Here is a 16,961-nt window from a genome sequence, read left to right as displayed (position 1 = left end):
TGTACGCATGCATCGCCAACCTTTACACTTTCTGTTCCACCTTAAATGGCATTGGTGACATCAGGGAAACACAGTTAGTTGCTCTTAAACGTACGCATCTCTGGGGTCCCAACTTTGTGTTTTCTGTTTTTGTTGTGTTTCCCAAGGTTTTTCCTCCAGTTCCTTGTTAAAATTCTATTTTTTTTTTCTTCAGGGCCATAGTGACTGGGTGACAGATGTTGCCATTAGCAATGACAAGAAACGGGTCCTGTCTTCTTCAAAGGTAAAAATGGGCAGCCTTTGAGTAACTTAAAGTTTCTCTCACACTTGTGAGAATTTGTGTCAACAGAAGTGTTACTGCCCAGCAAAATTCCTGGGCCGGCTCTCTGTGAGGGCCGCACCTAGCCAGGCCACCCTCATCCAGGGAGCTGCTGGGAACAGGGAAAGCAGGTCCTCTTGTCCTCCTGTGGGGAGTCGCCAGGTATTTCCGTGTCTGCAACCACCCACCTCTGAGCTTTGTTGGAGGAAGGGCCTGCCCAGACCCGTGAGTGACGGAGCCAGCAGGGGGCCTAGGAGGGGAAAGCGTCAGCATCAGCTCCTTGTGTTGGTGAGCCCCAGAGACCACCCTGAGGTCCTGGGTGGGTCTTCCCTTTCTGCATCACTATGTCCTGGAGTTCCCATGCCAATGGCACACAAGAGCTAGCCCAGGGTGTCCCAAGGGCTGTCCTTCAGGTGTGAGTACAGGAGAAGTGGGCGTCCCAACTTGCCCCCCACCGATCTTTATTAGAGCCACGTCATTCTCTAGTCTGGGGGTTTCTAGGTCTATGGGACCGTGGGCAAGACTGTGCGAACCGTGAGTAGGCTCCCTTGTTAGAGAGCCAGCCAGCCCAGATACTGCCAGACCTGTGCCTACGTGTTACTATTTTAACCTGAAAATATGAGAACTGATTATGGCAACTCTATCTCAGTAAAGCTGGAGAAAAGTAAAAGTGCAAACCAAAGTATGAAAAGTGAACGCTTATTTGAAATTATGTCTCATTCTGTGTTTTTCCTTCTCTGTTATGTAAATGCTATTATTGAAACAATAATCATTGGACTACTTAACAGCAGCAATTAGTAGTAATTAATAGTGGGACTAATCAAACAAATCTGTTGAAGAAAAATATAAAAATATTTTATGCTGTTTCTTTCTGTCTTATCATGCAACAGTTTATTTAGACTTTAAAAGAAGTCTTCAATGCATATTTAAATTTCTGTTTAATGTTTGTTTATTTTTGAGAGAGGGAGACAGACAGAGCACAAGCTGGGGAGGGACAGAATGAGAGGGAGACACAGAACCTGAAGCAGGCTTCGGGCTCTGAGCTGTGAGCGCAGAGCCTGACACGGGGCTCGAACTCATGAACTGTGGTGAGATCATGACCTGAGCTTAAGTTGGATGTTTAATGAACTGAGCCACCCGGGTGTCCCTCAATTTTGTAGGCTATATTGTGTATGCTTAAAATACATAAATGTAAGACTTAACTTTTTTCAATGTTTATTTCTTAAAAAAATTTTTTTTTAATGTTTATTTATTGTTGAGAGAGAGAGAGACAGAGTGTGAGTGGAGTAGGGTAGAGAGAGAGGGAGACACAGAATCTGAAGCAGGCTCCAGGCTCTGAGCTGTCAGCCCGACGTGGGGCTCAAACTCACAAACTGCAAGATCATGACCTGAGCTGAAGTTGGACACTTAACTGACTGAGCCACCCAGGTGCCCCTGTTTTTTGGATTTTCATTAAAATCTTCACAGAAATCAAGAAGGTGATTTGAAACTCCAACTTTTGAATCAAAGTATTTAAGAGCTAGGTTTCCAGAATTTGACAAATCGCTTGATATACTGTAGAAAGTATGATGTTGTTGGAATGTGACAGTTCCGCACAGCAGGGGCCAACACAGACGTGACCACGCTTTCCCCTTTTGATCTCCTACAGGACATTTAGTTGCGACCGCTGAATCAGGACATGTAACATCACTCAGTGTGTTGGTTTTTTATTGCTGCTATAATAAGTCACTATACACTTTGCCCCTTACACAACAAAAATTTAATACCTTACAGTTCTGTGAGACAGAAGTATGACAAGGTCTCTCTGGGGAAAACCAAGGTGTTCACAGGGCTGTTTTCCTTTCTGGAGGCTCTAGGGAACAATCCATTTCCTTACCCTTTCCAGCTCTAGAAGCCACCAGCATTCCTTGGCTTATTCATCTTCTTCCATCTTGAAAGCCAACAAGGTTGTATCTCTCTGTTCCTTTCTTCCATAGTCACATATCCCTCTCACTGTTTTGTACACTTTTAAGGACCTTTGTGACTATGTCCACCCCGCCTGGAGAAACCCACAACAATCTCCCTGTTTATTGTAAGATCAGCTGATTAGCACACTTAATTCCATCTGCAACCTTAATTCCTCTTTGGTATATAACCTAACACATTCATAGGTTCTGGGGCTTAGGATCTGGGGCATTAGTCTGCTGACCACACTCAGTTTCATAAAAACAATCAGAGGAATGATATGATAATGGATATTCATTTGAACAGTGCCCCCAAATTAATTCACCATTTTCCAAGGAATACTGGTGTCTTTAAAAATTTTTTTTTATTATTTATTTATTTTAATGTTTATTTATTTCTGAGAGATAGAGTGTGAGCGGGGGAGGGGCAGAGAGAGAGGGAGACACAGAATCCGAAGCAGGCTCCGGGCTCTGAGCTGTCAGCACAGAACCTGATGCACAGGTTGAACTCACTAACTGCAAGTTCATGACCTGAGCTGAAGTTGGATGCTTAACTGACTCAGCCACCCCAGGCTCCCCTTTCTGGTCCATTTTTAATTGGGTTCTTGGTTTTCTTATTGTTAAGTTTTAAGAGTTCTTTGTAGACTTTTAATAATAGTCCTTTATCATATATATCTTTTGCAAATATTATCTCTCAGTCTATAGCTTCTCTTTATATTCTCTTGACAGTGTCTTTTGCAGAGCAGAAGAATGTAATTTTAATGAAGTTTAACTTATCAATTATTTCTTTCATGGATATATCTTTGGTGCTATATCTAAAAGTCATCGCTAAACCCAAGGTCATCTAGATTTTTTTCCTATGTTATTCTCTAGGAGTTTTAGCAATTTGCATTTAGGCCTGTGATCCATTTTGAGTACAATGTTAGGTCTGTGCCTAGATTTTTTTTTTTTTTTGCACGTGGATACTCAGTTGTTCTAGCAAATTTGTTGAAAAGACTATCATTTTTTCCGTTGCATTGCCTCTCCTTTTTTGTTAAGCAGTTGATTACATTTACGTGGGTCTATTTCTGCAGTCTCCATTCGGTTCCAGTGGTCTGTCTATTCTCTCACCAATACCGCGGTGTCTTGATAACTGTGGCTTTACAGTAAGACTTGAAGTTGGGTAGTGTCTGTCCTCCCACTTTGTCCCTCTCTTTGTTATTGTATTGGCTACAATACAATCCAAGAGGATCTTTTGCCTCTTCATAAAAACTTTGGCAATCAGTGTGTCAATATCCACAAAATAACTTGCTGGGATTTTTATTGGGATTGCGTTGAATATATGCATCAAATTGGGAAGAACTGACATCTTGGCAATATTGAATTTTCATATTCACGAAGGGTTTCATAGTTTTTCTCACATAGATCTTATACATATTTTGTTAGAAATAGACATAAGTATTTCATTTGGTGGGGGGGGGGCGTGGCTAATAATGGTAGTGTGCTTTTAATTCAAGGTTCCAGCTGTTCATTGCTGGTATATAGGAAAGCGGTTGACTTTTGTATATTAACATTGTATCCTGCAACTCTGTTTTGATCACTTATTAATTCCAAGAATTCTTTTGTTGATTGCTTTTGGATTTTCTATATACACCATTATGTCAACTGTGAACAAACACAGTTGTTTTTTTTTGTTGTTGTTGTTGAGACAGACAGAGCTGGGAAGGGTCAGAGAGAGAGGGAAACACAGACTCTGAAGTGAGCTCCAGGCTCCAAGCTGTCAGCACAGAGCCCGACATGGGGCTGGAACCCACGGACCGTGAGATCATGACCTGAGCTGAAGTCAGATGCCTAACCAACTGAGCCACCCAGGCGCCCCAACAAACACAGTTTTCTTTCTTCTTTCCCAATCTGTATACCTTTTATTTCCTTTTATGGTCTCATTGTGTTAGCTTGGACCACTAATCTACTTTTGTTTTACTGTTTATTTATTCTATTATTGTTTCTAATGTTGCTATTATGGACCTTTCATTTAAATATAATCGTACAATACATGGCCTTTTGTGACTGGTTTGTTTCACTTAGCATAATGTTTTCAAGATTTATCCATGTTGTAACATATAGAAGTACGTACTTAATTTCTTTTTACTGTTGAATCATATTCCATTATATGGATATATCACATTTTATTTCATCAGTTGATGGGAATGGTTCTTTTTGCCTTTTGGCTATTGTAAGTAATACTGCTATGAGTGTCCGTGATCAAGTTTTTGTTGGAACACTCGTGTTTGATTCTTTTGGGCCTACACCCCAGAGTGGAGCTGCTGGGTCACAATGGTAACTCTGTATGTTTGATCACTTTCACTTCAGGAACTGCCAGACCGCTTTCCAAAGTGCTGAATCCTCTTAGTTTCCCACCAGCAGTGCAGGACGGTTCCAATTTGTCCACAGCCTCCCCAGTGGGCAGGGTTTTTTTGTTATCTTTTTTAGATTGTGGTCATCCTAATGGTTGTGAAGTGGTATCTTGTAGTTTCAACTTGCATTTCCCTGAGAGCTAATGACGTTGAGCATCTTTTCATGTGCCTATTGGCCATTTATAGGTCTTCACTTTTTTGATGTGTGTTTGTCAAAGCACAAATTTTTAATTTTGATCAAGTCCAGTTTTTTAATTTTGTTGCCTCTGCTTTTGGTATCAGATCTAAGAAACCATTGTCTTATCTTCTGTCACTAATATTTACCCCTATGTTTTCTTCTAAGAGTTTCATCGTTTTAGCTCTTGGCACCCTAGCCAAAAGGCCATTGATCATAAATGTGAGGTTTTATACCTAGTTTCTCGATTCTATTGACCTCTGTGTCTATCTTTATGCCTGTGCCACACTACCTTTTTCTGACCCATTGAACCTGAGATATTTTTCTATTTATTTACACCTTCTTTAGTTTCTTTCAACAGTATTTTTTAGTTTCTGGTCTATAAGTTTTGCACTCGCTTTGTTAAAATTATTAGTAAACATTTCCTTCTTTTTGTTCCGATTCTAAATGGAATTGTTTATTTAGTTGCATTTTCAGAGTGTTCATTGCAAGTGTATAAAAATACAATAGGTTTTTGCATATTGATTTTGTATTCGGCAGCCCTACTGAACTTATTTATTAGTTCTAATAGTTTTTTGGTTGATTCTTGAAGGTTTTCTACGTACCAGGTTATGTAACCTTCAAATGGAGATAGTTTTACTTCTTTTCCAATCTGGTTGCCTGACATTTCATTTTCTTTCGCATTTGTGTCTTTTTTGGGATACGAAAAAACTGGTGATTTAGAACCTGCCCACCTCATCATCCCAGGCTTGTGAGACTCTGTGTCCACATGTACTTCTGCATTTGCTTCCCCATACCCCATAGCAAAGTCTTTCCCTCACATCCTGCAGTGTGCTTTGTTCTGGGTATTTACCACCTCGCCTCTGCCCCCAGTCTAGTTTTATGTGTCTGTCCAGCCATCATTAAACAGAATCGTTTAGCCTCCTCTTGTGGCGAGGTCTGCGTCACGTTGGCACTGACCTTGTAATTATTCTCATTCTCATGATCTGAACTCTTAGAAAACCTGATCGTAATACTCACAATGTGAAAAATTTTTACTAGCAATATCTTGAAACAGAGCACGACAGTTGCGTAGGTAAAATCAAAGCCAGACTGTTAACACAATTACGATGCATGCAGTTAAGTTGGATACTTAAATCACGTTGCATGGAGTGAATCACGGTAATGGATGACCCATTACTGGGAACTTAACGTGAACTGCACGTCATGGAAAACTGACAGCAACTATGGAAGATGGATTACCTATGGATGTGTATCCGTTTGGCATTAAAAATAGTTTTGCTTTCAGCTCCTGTTTTGGGGACCACAGTATGGGTTTTGTCCTTTTCCCTCAAACTTCCACATCCATTGCTGAAAAGTGAGACTTTTTGCCCCCTGGAATGGGTTTGCTGGGATTGGGGACTTGTGGTCATAGAGGTGGGATGGTCCCAGAGAAACCAGGACAGTCGGTCACCCTACTTCTGCTTCTCTGCAGGGTGGGATTCTTCACCTGGATGTGATGCGCCTTCCTGGGGCCTCCCAGCTGAAGGAGCCCATCTTGTGACTGCTGCTTTGCTGTTTGACTTGTTTTAGGATAGGACCATGAGACTATGGAATATTGAAGAAATTGACCAAATTCCTTTGGTCATAAAGTACAAAAAGGCCCTGGGCTCAAAGGTGAAACAGGTTGGTATTGGGTAATGTTAAGCTCAATAATGAAGGTGTTCATTAGTCTCCTCCACAAATCAATTTGTTCTTCGAATAAACATTAATTGGGCAACTGGGGATAAAACCATGAGCAAACAGATGGAGATTCTTGCCCTGAGGGAAGTTATGTTCTAAAAGAGGAGACAATGAATAAAGAAGCAAGAAAAATACTGCAGTGGGTCTCATGGCGGTAAGTAAGTTGGAGAGGAGTAGTGTCAGGAAAGGGAATGAGAGGTGCTGGCCGCTTCACGGGGTGGTCAGGAGACACGTCACTGAGGAGGTGACATTTGTTCAAAGACCTGAAGGTGGTGAGGGAGTGAGCCGTGCAGATGTTTAGGGGAAGAACGTCCCAGCAGCGGAAGAGCCAGTGTGGAGACTGCAAGGCAGGAATGAGCCCCGGGTGTTTGAGGAGGGGAATGAGTCAGAGGAGAAATGGCTGGGCACACAGCAGGACATGGCGTCAGCCTCCTACATGTCAGCGGCAGACCCGTTGGCCAGGCCCCCCCGTTGCCCTCCTGTGATAGAGGCCCAGGTGCCTGTTTTACTCTGGGGCAGGATCGTGACGGTAGGGGGGACACACCTGCTTCACCAGGTGCAGCCAGGACCAGCCACAGAGTCTATCCCTGGGGACTGGAGGCCAGTCCCTGTGGGGGCCTTGCAGTATAGACGCTTGGTTGCCACTTTGAGAGGCTTGGGGAGTCTATGCTGCGTGCCCGGAGTCCTCCTTCCCTCAGAATCCTGGAGCCACCTAGGCGTGTCTCCTCTTAGAAGGCCCAGCTGGGAGCCACCGCTTCTGGAAATGGCTAATTTGGGAACAGCACTACGGGGCAAAGAGGTGGGGGGAGGGGATCAACATGGACCTGGTCTTTGTGGCCAGCTGGTCATCATGGCCCGTGTGGCCATGTTGGCCCTTAGGCCCTAGAAGCTGACTAACTGCAGAGCAGTACTTTTCCATGTCCTTCACCTGCCACCAGGGACAGGGCTCCAGGAACTGCCTCCTCTGAGCCCTGCCGTTTTTGGGGTGGGGCCATGGGAAAGTATGCTGTAAACTAAGGTAGGTAAAGGATCAAATTTCTTTCTTGCAAAACAGAGAAAAGAAAGAGACATACTTGAAGCTGTTCCAAAGATGAGCCTTCTGCATTTACCTTGCTCTAAATCAATATAAGAAACCTCAGGAGTCGGATTTCCCAGAGGGCCTGCCCCGGGTGGGGTGCCATCCTGCAGGAGGCTGGTGCTGTGGTGGGGACCCCTGAGAGATCCCTGCCCGTGGTCTGAGAGCCTGCCCCATGATGGTGCTCACTTGTTTGCGGGCAGGAGATACGGCGGGTGAGCTGTGCCACCATGCCACTGCTCTCTGTGCCTTGGCCGGAAACTGGCTCAGACATGGAGGAGGATGCTTAGTACCTTCACCCGGAGAAATGGCTGCTTTGTTTGGAAATCTTGCCTACTTGTTTCTCATGGTTTTGTAAGTTAGGTCCCCAGGGTGTCAGGGCGTTAGGATAGCTCCTCCACCCCACAGTTGTGCTCTGCAAAGGGCACAGGACGGGGTTAGACACGCACCCCCTGTCCTCTCCACCGTTGAGCGGCTTGTGGCTCCTGTCCCCAGGATTCCCCTAGCCAGGGATGAGCCAGGCGGTCGGTGCCTGCACAGCTTCCGTTGGGGGGAGAGAGGGAGAAGCCTGTGTTCATTCTCTCTCAGTGGCCTGCAATTTCCACCCTTGTGGGGTCTGCAGAGACTGCAGAGAGGAGAGGGAGCTCTTGCCTTGGCCCAGCCACAGGTGGCTGGGTCTGGTGGGAGAATTCTAACTGGATGCCTTGGTCCCCTCTGACCAGCACTTCTTCCTTTTGCTCTTTTTAAATGCTCCATGCCAGTGTGAAGTGTGTGACAGGCCTTTCTCCATCTACGAAAGTGACATCTTTTCTGAAACCGTCACCAAATGTGTGTTCTGCCGGATGGATGCAAAAGACTTGTCAGCAGAGGCCTCATCATCATCCGGAGGGGAAGCTCACTGGCAAGGGAGTGCAGCCCGGCCACAGATGACTGATGGCCATTGGGCCTGTTGACTGACTTGAGCACCTGTCATATGGGTTTTGGGGTTCTGCAGGGACCTTTCTCTATGGCCCCTTCCTGGCCGGGTAGGCGTATCAGACAGGGGCAGGGGCATGGCCTCAGCTCCACAGCACTCTTGGTAGTGGAGATCATACACTTTTTTAGTTTTCATGACGAATAAATCTAGATTCCTTTAGAAAACAAGCATGCATGTGAATTCTAGAGGCAGTTTTGCTCCTTCTAAGCTTTATGACCTGGTGTTCCTGGTGTCATTTTTGGAACACATTCTGGACTCTGGTGTTGCCCTGTAAGGCAGCCAGGCTAGCAACTGCAGCTCCTGTGGACGGCTCTGTCAAACGACAGGAAGATGTGTGGGGACTCCTCCGGGGAGGAGACTGTTGTGTGGCAAGGCACTCTGGGTCGTCCCTGGTTAATGCTGCTAGACGGCCATCCACCCAGAGCAGAGGAAGGTCTGGTTAGGCAGGTGGGCGGAGGGCATTTCCATCACAGGGTGGGTCATCCTCTCTGCCCCAGACTTTTCCAGAATGCCCAGGCAGATGTAGAGCCCTCCTCCTGCTCCCACAGCATACCGTACTACATAAATCAATTCCTTCAGAAGGTTTCATGGACAAACAGGAAGGGCTCCCTTTCCCATTTGCTATGGCTCACACGATTCCTGTCAGTTGTTAGCACTGCCCTTGCTTTGTTTAAAAAACTTAATTGTAGGTCTGATTTATTTAGCGTATTTGACTGGCATCCAATGATTCTGCCCATGAGCACCATAACCTGGTAGTCAGTATTTGGGCAGGTTCCATGCTTGGGCGCTGCCCTCCTCAGTCATAACCCTGGTGACTCTGGTCACCCTGGGGCTGGCTATTCAGTATGTATCCACTTATCCAAATGAATGATGTATGAACATGTCAAAGCTCCACTTCACGATCTCTTTCAAAGAGAATTCCTTTTGCTAAGTGGTCTCCCTCCTGCTGCACACGGCACGCACAAAGGAGTGCTTCCCCTTCTGCGTTGGAGGACGGCTCGGCTGCAGGTACCAACAGTGTCGCACCGATGGGCACATAGCTTTGTTTCTCGATTTTTGCTATTACAGATAATACTGGAGTAAATCTTCTTGAACATATGCACTTGCGGAGTCTAACATTTCTGCGGATGAGGCTCTCCCACGGGTGGGTGAATGAATGGATTGGCTCGAAGGCCCTCTGAAAAGTGTTGGGAAGAGGTAGCTGCGCTGTCCGGGCGAGGAGACCCAAGAAGCTGCAGGCGAGCACCCTGCCAGCTCTGGCAGCACGTGCGGTGTCGGTGCTCCGAGGCCAGCGGCCTGGGTTCCTCGAAGCTCCGGATCCCTCAGGGCCGGCGGCTCAGGCGCCCGCGGTGCCCTCCCGCGGGAGAGGCGGCCCCACGGAAGGTCTGGTCGCGGCAGGCGGGCAGATGCCGCCCCCGGAGCGGGCAGGGCCACCCACCCCCAGTGGGTCCGGGGTGCGCCGCAGGCTCCCGGGCCCAGGGCTCCAGCGCGGTGAGCCGGGCCACGGCGAGCTGCGCGCCCAGACCGGACGCCGGGGGCCTGGGCCTCGCGGGACAGCGGCGGGGGGCTTCCTGCGCCAGGTCTGGAGGGCAGAGAGCCCAACCTTGCGCGGGCACCCCCGCATAGACAGGGCCATCTGGCTCCACGCCGCGGCGCAGACACCACAGCAACCGGGAAGACCAGCGCTCCCGGGCCTGGGGCAACACTCGCTTCCCACTTTTCCGGCTTCCGTGTCCAACCCCCTCGCCTCAGCCGCTGGTGTGGGCAGGACTATACACCACGCATGCGCCTCTTGCGGACGAAACTTGTGCGCATGCGCACCGCAGAGGGACTAAATGGTGATGGGGAACAGATTCTCGCGGTATTCGTGCGGGCGGCGCCGTGGCTTAGTTGGTTAAAGCGCCTGTCTAGTAAACAGGAGATCCTGGGTTCGAATCCCAGCGGTGCCTCAACCGAGCGTCCCGGCTCTCTTTTTACCTGTGCGCATTTTTGCTCTGCTGCCCTACCCAGCGCCCCTCGCTTTAGATGCATGAAGGTGAACCTGAGAAGCCGGTTTAGCGGGCTCGGTGCTGCGGCCGCGAGCTAGCTTTCCCCTTGCTGAGCTGGGCAGGGCGAGCTGGGCCCCCTCTGCCCATTCCTCCTCCGAGCGCCCCACCTCGGCTGTTGACGGGTCACCCCCTCCAGCATTGCGATCGGTGTCACACATCTCACAGGCGCGTCTGGCGAGGTCCACGCTGAACCCGGTCAGTGTGCCCCCGGGGCTGCGGGAAGAATGAGTCAGAGGCTGTATCTTCCGGGCGCCAGGTGGGAGGCTGACCCCTGAGGCCCGCTGCTCTGGCTGCTGCACAAATACGCAGCTGGAGGGCCTGACCCAAAGCAATTGCACCGGAGTCCCTGGGGGTGCCGCGAAGCATGGGGATTTGGAACAGTCACCCAGGAACACTCTTGTCAAACTCAACAAAATTGATGTCCGACGCAACAGGACAGTCCCAAAGAGCTGCAGAGATGGCAGGTAGGGCATCAGCCTGTGTTTCTAAGAGTCAAATTCACCTACTCCAGAAGCAGCATCTCTCTCTACCTCTCCCATGCATTTGGGTAATTACTGTCTTGTTTCTTCTCTTGTTTTGGGGGGATTATTTTTTGCCCTTTGCAACCTTTGCAGTTCGCACTGCAAAGGAAAACCTATACAGGTGCGTTGAAGCTTTGTGGGTCTCATAGGCGCCTTGTCACCAATCCAATCAGCGACAACTTTATTGGTAACAGGACGTGAGTCTTTGCTGGGATGTTGCTGTTTCTCTTGCGCATCTTTACTGCCCGTCTCTACAGCGGGTCAGTTTTGAGCATTTGCTTATTCGTGGCCAAGGGGAGATGTTGGTTGGGGGTGTAAGTCTGGGTTTTAGGGAGGGTCAGCGGGAGAAAAGCATTTGTGGCCATCGGCCATGCACACAGCAGATGACGTTGAAACCACTAGATTGGGTGAGCACCCTTAGGCAATAAGCAAAGCCAGAAAGGAGAAACAGGCCCACGTTAAGCCCACCCCTCCTGTTCCTTAAAAATGCCATGCTATTTCTGCCACAGGATCTTTGCAATTTCTTTGTCCTGTGCTTGAAACGCTGTTTTCTGGGCCCTTCCTTATTTTCTGGCCCTCCTTAAGTGTATCACTTCTTTGGGAGGCCCCTCCTCAGCCATTCTCTGTATAGGAAGGAACCCTTGCCTCCCCCAGGCCAGCCTTCAGGGCCTTGAAATAGTCTGAAGTTGTTTTATCTGTCTATTGTCTGTCTCCTCAAATAAAATTAAGCCCCAAGGCATGGGGAGCCACATATGCCTACCTCTGTGCCCCCAGCACCTAATGGGGCTTGGAACACAGGCATTGGTGGACAGTGACTTTTTAAAATTGATCAGATCGTGCTGATTGGATTATGTAAATCTGAGGTTTTTGGACAACTAGTCCATCTTTTCAAATAATGTAAGGCAGCAGTACTCTCAAGATGTAGTTCACGGACCCCTCAGCATCCCTAAGACTCTTTCAGGTGGTCAAATGGGTTTTCACGACGATACTCAGACGTTACGTTGTTTTCGTACTGTGTTGACATTTGCACTGATGTGCGAAAGCGGTGGTGAGTGAAAATTGCTGGCGCCTTAGCAGGAATCAAGGCCCCTCGTTGTCACTGTATTTATTCCTTACCAACCACTTTGGCAGGAAACAGACAAAGCCAGTTTCACTTAAGAATGTCTTTACGAAGCAGTAAACATTACGAATTTTATTAAACGTAGACACTTGAGTACGCAGCTTTTTAATCTTTTGTGTGGGGGAACGGGAAGTCTTGAGGTCATTCGGAGAACAGTACTTGTGATTGAGGGGTTAGTGGACTTGGCCATGTTTTTCGCAAAAGACTTTTTGTTTGAGGAGATAACTGACAGGCACACTGTGCTCATTCAGAGTATCTAACAGGTATTTTCTTGAAAACGAACAAAATGAGCTTGTCACCTCAAGGAAAACAACTCGACAGTATTTCTTGCCAAGGACGAAACGTGAATTCCTGAGTGAAAACTGTAATTCTGGAAAAAGTATCTACCACCACGAGCTTGGCAATTTTCCAATATTTAAAAAAACTTTCTGATGAGATTGGTGGTTGTATTAACAAATATATTTTTTTGGCATGGTGTAACAAAACATGTCAACGTTTTGGAAAATATGCACAATTTGGTGAACTGATATTTTCCAAAGGACCAATGGATGATCTATAAAGAGCAAAGTATACCAGGATATTTTATTTATTTATTTATTTATTTTTTATTTTTATTTTTTATTTTTTAATTTTTTTTTCCAACGTTTATTTATTTTTGGGACAGAGAGAGACAGAGCATGAACGGGGGAGGGGCAGAGAGAGAGGGAGACACAGAATCAGAAACAGGTTCCAGGCTCGGAGCCATCAGCCCAGAGCCCGAGGCGGGGCTCGAACTCCCGGACCGCGAGATCGTGACCTGGCTGAAGTCGGACACTTAACCGACTGCGCCACCCAGGCGCCCCCAGGATATTTTAATATAACAGACCAGGACATGTTCATCAGTGTGGTTTCAGATTCCACACCACCATTTATTCAGTTTTGGTGTATTAGGAAAGAAGAATATCCACCAAATTTTGGAAAAGTCCACTCAAATGCTCTTCCCTTTTCCAACTACTTCTCTGAGGACAGATTCCCTTGTTCTACTTCAATCAAAATAACATCGCAACAGACTGAATGCAAGAGTAGATATGACAATCCGGCTGCCTTCTATTAAACTCGACATAAATGAGATTTGCAAAGCTGTAAAACAGGGCCATCCTTCTGGCTAAATTTAGTTTTCTTTTGTAAATGGTTTCATAAAAATGTTATTTATGTTAACACGGAATAGATTTATTATTGTTGTTTTAAAATCAATTAAATAAATGAAATGTTTGTGTATTATCTTAGTTTCTTAAACTTATGGGTTTTTTCTAAGTTTATGTATTTATTTTGAGAGAGAGAGAGAGAGAGAGAGAGAGAACACAAGCACAAGCAGGGGAGGGGCAGAGAGAGAGGGGGAGAGAGAATCCCAAGCAGGCTCCACACTGTCAGCACAGAGCCTGACACGGGGCTCAGTTTCACAAACCATGAGATCATGAACTGAGATGATATCAAGAGTCAGACGCTTAACTGACGAAGCCACCCAGGTGTCCCAGCTTTAATTCTAATATCTCAAGTGTTTACACATATATTCCAGATAAACAAAAGCTTCTTGGGGATCCTCAATAATTTTTAAGAGTGCAAAGAGATCTCGAGATCAAAAAGATTTAGAACCACTGTTTCAATGCAAAAGCTTTGGGGGCCTTGAAGGGTTTTAACAGAGGCAGGATAAGTGAGAGTATTGGGGGGGTGTGGGGATTGCATGGATTCCCCTCAATGGGACAGTTTCTCTGAATTGTGGTGACAGCTCCACTTTCATTGATTGGTGACTCTTTTGATAACGTTGAGTGCATCATCTTGACTCGATCACATAATTATGATTTAAGAAAAGTTTAATCATACCAGTAAATCCCTAGGATGAAAATTCAAATAAGAAATATATAGACTGAAATATATGAGAAGCAGGGCAGTGTACCGGGTAAGAACACAGAATCTGGAGCAAGGCTGCTTTGCCACATACTGGCTGTGTTTATTTGTTGTCAGCGATCAACACTGGGCACGTTTCTCAACCCCTCTGTGACTCAGTTTCTGCACACGTAAAATGGGGATAATAATCATAAATACCTCATTTTGATGCAGGCTGGCTGGGTCCTAAGACCCAGGAGGGGTCCCGCAGGACCAGCCAAGAGGGTCCTTGGCTTTGTGCAGGATGAAAGTCAAAGGCAAGCAAGCAGTGAGAGCAGAGTTTATTGAAGATACAGAGCGAGCAGATACAGACCGAGCATCTGGGAGACTCAGAAAGGAAAGGGAACATGAGCTACGTCTTTGCTTGGGGGTCAGGAGTTTTTACCAAGGACAGTGGTCTGGTGTATGTGTCCTCTCAGGCATCCAGAAACTGGTCGAACAAGGGTGAGTGCTCAAGTGTCCTCCAGGAGTCACATATGCCCTATAGCCAGGTGTGGGGAATAAGTTAAAGAATTCTCGGAGCTCGCACCAGTGGGTTCACAAGGCTTAGGGAGGAAAGCCAACACAGGGTGAAAGCGCCCAGCGTAGAACAAAGCATAGAGCAGAAAGCCGCTTCCACAGGATAAAAGCATCTGAGAACAGGTAGAGGCGAAAACCACCACAGCAGGGTGAAAGCACCCAGGATTTATCATTAAGTAAAACAAAGCATAGAGCAAAAAAGCCGATACAGGGTGAAAGCGCCCACAGCTAATCAGCGAGAAAAATACCTGGTTAACCCTGAGGTAGCATGCTCTGTCTTAGCCCCTAGAAAAGTTAAGATAAACAGACACGGTGCCTGGTGCCTGCAGTAAACGGCCATCTGCTCGGTGCCAGGACTTTAATTTGTCTTGACCCAACCCCCTAACACTGAATACCTTGGAAATCACTGTTTTGTTGTCTCTTTCTGCACGTCCATCACATATGTAAGCCTTCTGATCCTAATAAATATGGAGAAAGGACCCTCACTCAGGGCTCTTGTCTCCTTCCGGACATTAGCCCCTCTTGTATTCAATTCTGTGTCCGCTCTCTTGCTGGACAAGAGAGAACTCCAGACTCAAAATCTGTGACAGCCAGGGATCTTAGCGTCAAGGGGTTTGAAATCAGTGGTCTTGGAGAACATTCATGATGACCTGGCCCAGTCACTCCTTTGATATCTGTTGTGCTGGGGGACTCCAAAGAAATCATTAACTCCTTGACTTTTACAAGGAGGACATACATAAAGGCACGTGTAAGGTGGGGATGTGGGTCCTTGAAAGAAGCAGGAAAAGAAGCGCAGGAAAAAACCCAGCTTTTTCTTTCATGGGGTCCCTTCGGTTTCCCTGTCTCAGTTTGGTCGTCCTAAGGACTACGTGTGTTATGTTCACCCTTACATCACTTAGAGTGAGTGCTACTTGGGGCTTACTGTTCTGTTTAGGTCTTTGACCATTAGGGAGGGCAGTATGCTCCCCTTGGACTGCCAATTCAAATGTTAATTTCCTCCAGAAACACCCCCACCGACACACCCAGAATAAGATTTGATCAACTACGGGGGCACCCCAGTGGCCCAGTCAAGTTGACACATAAAACTAACCCTTTTTATTGGGGTGATGGAAACAATCTTCATCTTGGTAGGGGTGTGGGTACGTATTTATCGAAACTCATTTAACTGTACACTTGAGATTTATGCAGTTCACTGTATGAAAATTAATCTCAATGAAAATATGAAAACAATCAAAGTCACAGTGATAGCAATCAGGATCTTCATCCCGGTCTGTCCCCCTCTCCTGCCCAGTCCCCCATCCTCACCGCCCAGTTCCATGCAGATTCAACTCCTCTTGCCTGTTGCCTGTGCCTTCACAACAGGGCTGCCTCATTACCTCCTATTTCTACGTTTGGTGACATTCCAGCCTAGGGGGTTCCAGACACAGGTGCATTTGGTTAAGGAGGGCATGGATGTGCACACCCTGTTAGCAGCTTCCTGGGGAGGGCTTCACGTACACCGTCTGGAGAGTGGCCTCAGCCTCGGAGAAGAGCGCCGGCCTGAGGCCAGGGAGGGGTCCACAGTAGAGTCTCCAGAGCAGGGTCGGGGGAGGGGTGGGAAGCGGGATCTTGGCGGAGGTGGGGTGGGGCGGAGGTGTTGGCGAAGAAGGGTTGGTGGGGGGCGGGCAGAGACAAAATCAGTCATTGATTTTCCTTACCCCACCCCAGTCATGTAGTTATTTTTATAGATCAAACCCTAACATTGAATGTATTTGTACAAACGATACATTTCACACCACATTTTATTTCTTACAATCAATTAGATTATACTTTAATATAAAAAACACATCAAAACTTAATTTAAGTTCAGCAAACATGGAGTGAGCGTGTCTATTAGGGATAGGACGATGTACCACGTGCTCTGAGGCTGTAAACATGAGCTTAGAAGGGTCTGAGGGGGCAAATTCTGGCTGGCTGGGCTCTAAGATGGGGAGCAAAGGGCAGGTGTGGGGATTAGCGTGGACTGGTTTCCAGCCTTCCATGTTTTGGTTCCTCAGTGGTCCGTGCTCCTGAGATAGTCTCACTTCCCTTTGAATGCAGGGTGGCTCCTTAGAAGGCTGTTGTAATCAGTTATTAAAAAAAATAAAGCGGCCAATAAAGTTGGCCACCAGCTCAGTTTACTCTGTGTGTGACCTATTACCTAGCGTACCCGCGTGTATCGCGGATGGCGTTGCATAAAGGAGCTTGTGAACCTGGCTTTCAGGAGGCT

General features: G+C 46.8%; 2 protein-coding genes and 1 non-coding gene across 4 annotated transcripts in view; all 3 read left to right on the top strand.

Annotated features, from left to right (window-relative positions):
- Positions 1-8,746, top strand: part of WDR88 (WD repeat domain 88) — a 47,023-nt gene extending 38,277 nt beyond the window's left edge. Inside the window, exons 9-11 of one of the 2 annotated variants that reach the window (XM_003997994.6) lie at positions 194-262; positions 6,382-6,474; positions 8,368-8,746. In XM_003997994.6, the coding sequence (XP_003998043.2) occupies positions 194-262; positions 6,382-6,474; positions 8,368-8,559 (354 nt within the window). In that variant the 3' untranslated portion in view covers positions 8,560-8,746. Of the gene's footprint in view, positions 1-193; positions 263-6,283; positions 6,475-8,367 lie in introns of those variants that run through there. The other variant, XM_045045567.1, reaches the window with a different exon arrangement.
- Positions 8,747-10,457: 1,711 nt separating this feature from the next.
- TRNAT-AGU lies at positions 10,458-10,531 on the top strand. The gene has a single exon. It is a non-coding gene; the product is annotated as a tRNA-Thr (tRNA).
- Positions 10,500-16,961, top strand: part of LRP3 (LDL receptor related protein 3) — a 42,251-nt gene continuing 35,789 nt past the window's right edge. Inside the window, exon 1 of the mRNA XM_045045565.1 lies at positions 10,500-11,094. The gene's annotated coding sequence lies outside the window, so the exon portion shown is untranslated. The remainder of the gene's footprint in view (positions 11,095-16,961) is intronic.

Source organism: Felis catus, chromosome E2 (genome assembly GCF_018350175.1).
Source record: "Felis catus isolate Fca126 chromosome E2, F.catus_Fca126_mat1.0, whole genome shotgun sequence".
NCBI classification, from domain to species: domain Eukaryota; kingdom Metazoa; phylum Chordata; class Mammalia; order Carnivora; family Felidae; genus Felis; species Felis catus.
Note: the sequence above shows the minus strand (reverse complement) of the source record. Positions and strands in the feature narration are given on the sequence as shown.